At 59.9% G+C, this 8,826-nt stretch overlaps 1 protein-coding gene across 2 annotated transcripts; it reads left to right on the top strand.

The window, feature by feature from the left end:
• Window positions 1-317: 317 nt before the first annotated feature.
• Window positions 318-8,057, top strand: PCOLCE (procollagen C-endopeptidase enhancer). 2 transcript variants are annotated; one of them, XM_075908451.2, is made up of 10 exons: window positions 318-500; window positions 1,508-1,616; window positions 2,092-2,350; window positions 2,744-2,824; window positions 5,836-5,960; window positions 6,284-6,420; window positions 6,751-7,037; window positions 7,221-7,292; window positions 7,387-7,557; window positions 7,709-8,057. In XM_075908451.2, the coding sequence occupies exons 1-10, from the start codon at window positions 406-408 to the stop codon at window positions 7,861-7,863; spliced, it is 1,491 nt and encodes a 496-aa protein (XP_075764566.2). In that variant the 5' UTR covers window positions 318-405; the 3' UTR covers window positions 7,864-8,057. The 2 variants fall into 2 exon arrangements, with proteins under 2 accessions (XP_075764566.2, XP_075764567.2); XM_075908452.2 differs by lacking the exon at window positions 2,744-2,824 and having other exon boundaries at window positions 319-500.
• The last annotated feature ends 769 nt before the right edge of the window (window positions 8,058-8,826 follow it).

The raw sequence follows: 8,826 nt of genomic DNA, 5'->3' as shown, positions 1-8,826 counted from the left end.
TAGGGAATCTGCCAGACAGCCCCTCCCCACAGCACCCACCCCTCTCCCTGCCAGGGACACCCCTCTCCCCCAGACAGCCCCTCCCCCCACACACACCCCTCTCCTAGGGAATCCCCCAGACAGCCCCTCCCCACACACACCCCTCTCCTAGGGAATCCCCCAGCTGACCCTTCCCCACACACCCCTCCCCCAAAGAATCTCCCAGCCAGCCCTTCCCCTCACACACCCCTCCATTAAGGAATCCCCCAGCCAACCCCTCCCCCCGGGGATCCTCCATTTGCCCGCCCGCCTCTGAGCCCTCCCCCTGCCCCCGCCCCCAGCTGGCTCTCATTAAAGCTGCTCTGAGCTCGACCCGCTGCTTCCCGGCTCCTCCGTGCAGAGACCAGACCCCGAACCGGCCCCAGCATGAAAATGGCTCTGAGACCGCTGCTGCCGCTGCTGCTGCTATGGGGCTGCGCCATGGGGCAGAGCGACCCGGCTCCCGCCCCCAATGTTACCAGGTACCGCTGCCCCCCTCTCCCAGCCCAAGGGATCCCTGTCCCCCAGCCCCTCCTGTCCCACCGATCACTGAGCTGGGCTAGCAGGAGCTGTGGGTCCAGAGTGAGGGGCACCAGCAGGGGTGGGGGAGCCCAGGGCTGGGCTGGCAGGGGCTGTGGGTCAGGAGTGAGGGGCACCGGCAGGGCTGGGGAGCCGGCCGCACCAGTCCCCAGCACATCTGGAAGGGTTTAGCCGTGTGGCGCTGATGCTGCCAGAGACCCGGGATGAGCCAAGTTCTCTGGATTCTCTGAATTCTCTTGTGGGGGAGCAGCTGAGGGGAGGAGGGCCAGGCCAGGACCCCAGGGATAGGCGTGCGGAGGCGTAAACCAAATTTTTACAGTCACCAAACCTGGGGGCCAGAGGCCAGACAGAGCCAGACACGTGGACAGAGCCGGTTCCCTCACCCATGTGGCACCAGACATCCCACTTCTTGGGGCCTTGTCTCATATCACCACTGTGCCTCCTGGCCTCTCCCCAACCCATGTTCTTGTTTTTCACACCAGGGTTCTCTTCCCTGTGGTGAGAGGAGTGGGGGCCTAGGCGCTGTAGTGGGCCGTGCTCTCCAGTCGCACACACGTGCACCAGGCTGGGGACCCATACCTGGGGGTGTGGATTGTGTTGTGAGCTTGGTGGTGAGGGGGGACTGTCTCATCCCATAGGGAGGACCAGGAGCATCTGTCTCAGCCCTAGTAGGCAGACAGTGGGGGGTTGGGGCGTTAGGTTGCTCTCTAGTGTGTCTGGAGGCCACATGAGGCAGGACTGGTTCCCCACCCCCAGCCTGGCCTATGTCCCAGCACCCTGGCCAGGACAAACAGACACAGGATCCTCCCTCACCACAGTGGAGAGCAGGGATTGTGGATGGCAGGGATTGTGGGTCAGGAGTGAAGGGCACAGACAGGGCTGGGCTGGCAGGGGCTGTGGTTCAGGAGCAAGGAGTCTCCGAGTGATGCTGTCTGTTGGGATCTCTCAGGCCCGTGTTCCTGTGCGGCGGGGAGCACGTGGGCGACTCCGGGTTCATCGCCAGCGAGGGTTTCCCCAATCACTACCCCCCCGGCAAGACCTGCACCTGGACCATCACGGTATGGGGGGGGCTTAGGCACCAGGGGACGGATGCAGGAAGATCAGGAGGTTGGGGTGGAGAGCACGGTGATATGGGGGTGAAAGCAGGAGGACCCTGAGTCCTAACATAGTCCTCTCCTTCCACATCCCCCAGCAATGCCCCCAGCCTTCTCCCCACCCCCTTCGTGTCCCCCAGCCTCATCCACTTCCCTGCTGTTCCCTTACTCCCCACAGCCAGGTGCTCCTGGCTGCCCCACCAGTGACCCCCAACCACTGCCTGTTTCAGCCCCTTGGCTTGCCCTCCAGTGCCCCCTCCCCCTATCCTCCAGTCTGCTCCCCAGCACCACCCTACCAGCCTCCCCCCAGCATACCCCAAACCCTCTGCCTGCCCCCACTGCCCTCACCCTGCCAGTATTCTCCCATTGTGCCCCACACCCTCTGTCTACCTCCCAGTGCCTCCCCACCAGTGCCCCACTAACCCCGCCTCTCACCCAGGTGCCAGAGGGCCAGGTGGTCATGCTCTCCTTCCGGGTGTTTGACCTGGAGCCAGACCCGGGCTGCCGCTACGACTATCTGGATGTGTACAACGGGCACTCAGCAAGTGCCCAGCGCCTGGGCCGTTTCTGTGGCACCTTCCGCCCTGGCGCGCTGCTCTCCACCGGGAACCGCATGATGCTGCAGATGGTGACGGACGAGGGCACCGGGGGCCGCGGGTTCCTGGTCTGGTTCAGTGCCGGCCTCCCCCACGTCAATGGTGAGGGATCCACGGACACCTCCTCAGGCTGGAGGGGCCACATGCTCCCCCAGGGGGGGCTGGCTGCAGAGGGGCCCCCATGGCTGCAGGGATGTTTGTACCACCAGGGCATGCTGGGGGTGCAATACCCACAATGCCCTGCATCAATGTCAGGGAATGGGAGTGCATTATCCACAATGCCCTGTCTGATGCCAGGGGACCAGGAATATATTACCCACAATGCCCTGCACTGACACCAGGGCAGAGAGGGGACTGGGGAACCTCCACCTCTGCTCCCCAGCCCTTATGCCACCCCTCCCCCCAGGTGCCAGGCCCTCTGTCCCCATGCCTCCACCTTGCACAGCCCCCACAGAGGCTCCCCCCATGCATCCCAACCTGCGGGACCTTTTGCAGGCCGGCCGCGCGGAAGGCGGAGGTGGGACCCCAACCATATAGACTCCCGGTGGGCCTGGGAGCCCTGGGATTATTGGGACGGTGAGTATCCAGCTGCCTGGGCTCTCCCCACACCAGCAATGGCGCCCTCCGCAGGTGGGAGGCATACACAGCCCCTCAGGCTTAGGGGGAAAGCCGCGGGCCGGCCCCCCGGGGGCGCCATTGTGGTCGGATCCCGGCCTGGGACAAAGGGGCGTGTGTCCCACACTGCCTCTGCGCTGGCGCCAGGGCAGAGAGGATGCTGGAAGCACAGACTGGAGTGGAACAGGGGGCTTCCCCCCCATTCTGTGCACCCCCAACCAGCAGCCCTTTGCCCCAGCCCCTTTGCCCCACCCTGGGATCTGACCCCTGCATCGCCGACCCATTGCTGTGTCCGGTAGAGGCCGATGGAGGGTCTGCGGGGAGGGGGAGCTTGGCTGCTGGACAGAGTGAGATTTCCTCCCACCCCCACTGCCTGCTTTTGCCCTGGCGCTGCCACCCACCCGTCTCTCCTCCCCCCTCCCCCACTCGCCCCACAACCTGTAATTACCCAGTGTGGCGCCGGCCAGCCGCCGGGAAATTGCTGGTTTGCAAAAGTCCAGTTCCCCCATCCCCCATTTCCGAGGCCGCTGCCCTTCCGCCGCCCCATGCTGCTGCTCTTCGTCCCGCACGTTCCCCTCCCCCCAGAGCACTGCCCCCAAAGTCATGTGCTAAGCAAACACAGGCGCAGACAGGGCAACTCCAGCTGCATCGGGATGTGTGGATCATGGCCCCTTTCCCACTGCGCCTCCCCAGAGCTGATTGCACCCAAAGAGGGCTGGTGCATGTTGGGGGCAGGGTTGAGCCGGGGAGAGCAGAGCTGGCTAAGGTTGCCTGGCCTAGCCACAAGTGAGTGTGGGGGGGAGCTCACACCCATTATTTGCACATGAGCAAGTTTGCACGCTCACTGGTGGTTTGCACGCTCACCAGCAGCAGCGTGAGACACTGCACGTTCAGACAGGGGTTTGCACATGCACAAGCCATTTGCATGCTCACTGGTGAAGGTTTGCACTACTGCGTGGAGAAGCTGCATCCTTGCACATTCAGGCTGAAGTGTGCACACTGCGAGGTGCACAGTTGTCCACCTGCATATACTGGAGGGTTGCATACTTCTGTGCCCCATTATAGAGGCGGGAAGAGGTTTGTGCTAGGGATGTTAAATATCAGTTAATTGAATAGTTGATTAACCTCATTCATTCTTAAAGGACTATTCTATAGTCCTTGGGGGTGGGGCCAAGGCAGTGCAATCCGGTCCTACCCCTGAGGAGCCCCCTGCCACTCTGTGCTGCTGCATCTGTGGGGAGCCAGGTGAAAGCTGGTTTGTGAGGAGAGCCAGTTAAAAAACCAGATCCCCCCCCATGGCCTGGCTGCCGGTTGCTCCAGCTGTCTGTCACCCCTGAAAAAGAGGCAGCAGAGTAGGATGGCAGCAGCCCGTCTGGCTAGGGGTTGTCTGAGCTCCTGGACCTGAGTTGGGCTGCTTGCGCCCCAACTCCCAACACACTTTAAATGCAGAACTGCAGCAGGGGTAGGTCCCAGACCTGGTGCAAGCCAGGACTGAGTCGGGCTGCTGGCCAGCCTGCTAAAAAATGTACTGACAAGGCCGGGGGGGAATGCGTGTAGTCTATAGCAATGTTTCTCAACCAGTTGTACGAGTACGCTTAGGGGTACTTGAGAGAAGTCTGGGGGGTACATTAACCCAACTGAAATTTGAAGAAAACTGAATTTTTGTTATAAGTTTTACAGCATTTTATTATTTTTGTACTTTTTACACCCAAAAATTTCATTGCTCGCCTGGCTACAATTAAGTTGTTTAAACAAATGTGTTGCAATGGTAGAAAAAAATTGTGTCTGAAAATTGAGAAACACTTGTCTATAGCTTTAACCGATAAGCTTAAACAGTTAATTGACTGCTCTATTACATCCCTAGTTTGCACTATAGTGCATGCCAGCAGAGGTTGCTCAGGCATCATGAGGGCTGCACGGGCATTGCCTTGCACCCTTAGTGGGATTTGCACATCTCCCCCTGAGCATTGCACCTTTATACAGCTTTCTTGCCTCAAAGTCCTGGCCTGCGCTCACAAGCAGAGAATGCACCATTCTCCCATGTGCCTGTTGGATGCACTATTCCACTGTGTCATTGTACATGTGGATGCATGTGCATACTCGTGTATCTTATGCAGTCCCTCTTATGCTTATTTGCAAACTTTTCTGTGCCCACTCACATATAGCTGTGCACAGCAGTCACGTACCTTTCACCTACATATGCCAGTTTTGCATACTCATTTTCACATTTCCTTGTGCACTCCCCTATATACTTGCATAGCTCATGCACATGCTCATTCATTTGCACACTTTCCTGTGTAGCACATCTGCATTCTTCCAAGCCATCACTGAGGCATGGGAGGTCACTGGGCCCTGCACCCCCCCTGCAGCCAGACGTGACTCTCAGCCAGCAGGTAGAACAGAAGGTTTATCAGGTGACAGGTACATCTTAGAGTGGATTTGTCAGCACAGGAACCAGAAGCAGCCAGCACCATCCATCCTGGGGAGCAGGAGCTCAGAGCCTGGGTGGTTCCAGGCCTCCTCCTCAACCTTTGTCCTGCTGCCTGGGGAAAAGGCTGTCCCCAGCCATTGTGTATAGGTGGGAGGCTGTCACACTGAAATTCCCATCCCCATCTAGGTACTGGTGCAGTGCCCTGAGCAAACTGAGCCACATACAAGGGGTTACCATGGGACAGTAGAAATCACATGCAACATAACAAGGCAGATCCAATCCTCACTTTGTCACACAAGTTCACACTCAAAGTCATTGGCACGCTTACTGCACATGCCGATTTCTCTGCCCTCTCTCGCACACTTGCCATGCACATTCACCTCTTTGCACTCCCCAATATGCTGGCACGCCAGCCCTTAGCTTTACAGGGGTGCCCATCCTGGGGTGGCAGGTTGAGCAAGCAGAGACTCTGGGACCCCCCCCCCCAGGCCTGGATCCTGGATCACTGCCTTGCTGAGCCCCTCCCCACCGTGTCTTGCAGAGCATCAGTTCTGTGGGGGGAAGCTGGAGAAGCCTCAGGGCAGTCTCAAGACCCCAAACTGGCCTGAGAGCAACTACCCAGCTGGCATCAGCTGCTCCTGGCACATCATCGCCCCCCCAGGCCAGGTAGGGGCAGTGGGTCATGGGGCTGGGGCTCAATAAGGGTGGGGCTGGGGGGGTTGAGACTCCATGGGGCAGAGCTGGGGCTCTGTGAAGGGTAATGGTGGGGCTGAAGCTTGAGGAGGACCAGGCTCGGGGGAGGGGAGAGGCTCTGTTAGGGTGGTGCCAGTGTTCTGTGTGGGTGGCTTTATGGGTCTGGGGCAGGGCTATGGTTCTGTGAGTGGAGCTTGGAGTGGGACGGGCTGAGACTCTAGGGGAGGCTGGGGCGGAGCTAAGGCTATGGGGGGTGGGGCTAAGGCTCTGTGTGTGGGGCTGACCGTGCCCCGCAGGTGGTGGAGCTGACCTTCGGGAAGTTTGACGTGGAGGGGGATCCCCACTGCCGCTACGACTACGTGTCTGTGTTCCACGGGGGCGCCAGCGACGATTCCCGCCGCGTGGGCAAGTTCTGCGGGGACCATGCCCCTGGGTGAGACCCCCCTCGCTGTACGAATGCCCTGCACTCCATTCCCTTCCCCCACCTCTGGGTGAACCCCTTCCCCCAGCTGTTCCCACTTGCTTCCCCCCACCCTGAGGTAAGATCCTGCCTTTCTCCAACCCCTCCCCTTGCCACCACCAGGTCAGCCTCTGCCCCTCCCTGACCCCAGCTGTTCTCATACCCCTCCTCTATCCTCCCATGAACTCCTGCCACTGGCAGTTCCCACACCTTCCTGGCACCCCCTATAGGGGACAGGCCCCATTGCCTGCTCCCCTGAGCCAGCCATTCCCCGTAAAACAGTTCTGACTTGTCTCCCCACAGACCCATCTACTCGGAGGGGAATGAGCTGCTGGTGCAGTTTGTGTCAGATCTCAGTGTCACAGCTGATGGCTTTGCTGCCTCCTACGTCATGAAGAGCCACTCGGAGGCGACTGACAAGGCCACAAAACCAGCCCCCGGGATCTTCCCCGGCTCCAAACCGGGCCAACCCAGCACCAAGCCTGCTCCAGCCAAACCTGCTGTGAAACCCAAACCAGTGCCCGAGCCCAAACCAAAACCCACCACAAGGGCACTGCCCGAGGCCGAACCACCCACTATGCAGACACCAGGTAAGAGGGGCCTGTGCAAACCCAAGCCAGACCCAGCACTAGCTCTCTCCTGACCCGCAGCCCCCTTCCTTCCAATTCTATGCTGTGTGGCAGCAAGGCAGTTTGGCAGGGGCTTCCTGGTTTGTTTTGGGGGGGATGCTGCCTGGCCTCAGCCCAGGCACTAACCCTCTCGTCTCCTCCCAGCCAAGGCTCAGTGCCCCCAGAAATGCCGCAGGTCAGGAAGTCTGCAGAGCAACTTCTGTGCCAACGACTTTGGTAAGGGATCCAGGAGTCTGGTCAGGGTGAGGGGATGGGCTCCTTGGCTCTGAGCTGAGCATCCCTGTGGCCTGACTCACCCTCCATCTCACAGTGATCACCGGCACCGTGAAAACTGCCGTGCGAGGGGCCAGCGACCAGGTCATAGCCACTATCTCTCTCATTAACACTTACAAGGCCGGCACCCTGAGCCTGCCCCAGGCTGAGAAAGGGGCCACAGTGCAGCTGGAGGTCCCCTGCCGCCAGTGTCCCATCCTCAAGAAAGGTGAGTGCGCTCCTGGCACTGCCCTGCCCCAGAGTTGGCTGCATCTCCACACTGAGCTTTCTTGGGCTTGTGTGACCAGCTGCCCTCCTCCCTGAGGAGCTGTAGGTGGCTGTATCTCACACCTCTCCTGACACTTCCCCCGTCCCTGCAGGTTTGAATTACATCTTCATGGGCCAGGTGGATGCCGAGGGTGTTGGTGAGCTGACTCCTGAGAGCTTTGTGGTCCCATATCGGCCGCAGCAGCACCAGGCCCTCACCAGCGTCAGCAAGCGGCCATGTGCTGGGGCACCAAAGAAGAACTCCTGAGTCCCAGGGTGTGGAATTGTCTGCTCCCAGGCTGCTGGGGGGGGGGGGGGGGGCTTGCAGGTCTGACCTCCCTGGCCTTGGCTCTTCCGCCTCCATAGGCCACGTGGCCATGCCCCGTGCCCTGTCCAGCGAGGCTGGCTCACGTCTAGGGGTCTGGGCCAGCTCCGTGTAGCCAAATAAAGGAGCAAACCAGCTGTGCTGCCTGCCATGATGGGGACAGATACATATATTAGCCTCCCCCAGCTCCCTGGATCAAGCCTCCCCCTTTGCATGAGAAATTCATGTGCAAACTCCACTGGGGTGGGATACTATGGAGGAGCCAGGACAGAAATCCAGGCCTGGTATTGGAGGGGGAGGACAGACCTCATCGCCCCATAAATCAACCAAGGCTGCTGTTGGGCATGGGGGAGTCTGGAGGGTGGGGAAGAGATGCCTGGTGGACACATCCCAGGTCAGTGTGGGGGGAAGCTAAAGCCATGGGAGCGGCACTAGGTGGCAGACAGAGCAGGCCCAGGCTGCGGGGAGCATATGGCCCTAGGGCCAGGACCGACTGCCAGGGGCATCCTGGGCCCTTCAGGTGGTTCCTTCACTCAAAACTGTCCCCTTTGCCCTGAAGTTCCACTGGGATCCGGGAGTCTTCTTCCCTTCCAGGCCTGCGAATGGCTACGTGTCCCAAGCCAGCTGCTTGTCCCTGTTAGGGATCCCTGCTGCTCTAACCCACCAGCCTCCACTCCTCTCCCAGAGCCAGGAGAGAACCCAGGAGTCCTGGCGCCCTGCAACAGGTGTGGTTATGTTCATGCTTCTTTTTTTCCCCATGGGCTCCCCCCACAGCTACTCCCAGACCAGATTTACATTCATTGCAAGCGCCTCATAGTCAATGGAAAGCAGATCTCCTGGGCATGGGGACCTGGTGCTGCAGAGATGAGCCAGGCGACAACCACTTGGTGCTGCAGCATGGGGAAT

The sequence above is a fragment of the Pelodiscus sinensis genome, chromosome 22 (genome assembly GCF_052426305.1).
Source record: "Pelodiscus sinensis isolate ZL-2025 chromosome 22, ASM5242630v1, whole genome shotgun sequence".
Taxonomy (NCBI): domain Eukaryota; kingdom Metazoa; phylum Chordata; order Testudines; family Trionychidae; genus Pelodiscus; species Pelodiscus sinensis.
This window is presented reverse-complemented; position numbering and strand designations above follow the sequence as displayed.

Coding starts and splice junctions, on each gene's coding strand:
- PCOLCE (XM_075908451.2), top strand. CDS start 406: ATGAAAATGGCTCTGAGACCGCTGCTGCCGCTGCTGCTGCTATGGGGC. Junction 2,825..5,835: donor GCCCTGGGATTATTGGGACG/GTGAGTATCCAG, acceptor CGTGTCTTGCAG/AGCATCAGTTCTGTGGGGGG. Junction 7,558..7,708: donor GTGTCCCATCCTCAAGAAAG/GTGAGTGCGCTC, acceptor CCGTCCCTGCAG/GTTTGAATTACATCTTCATG.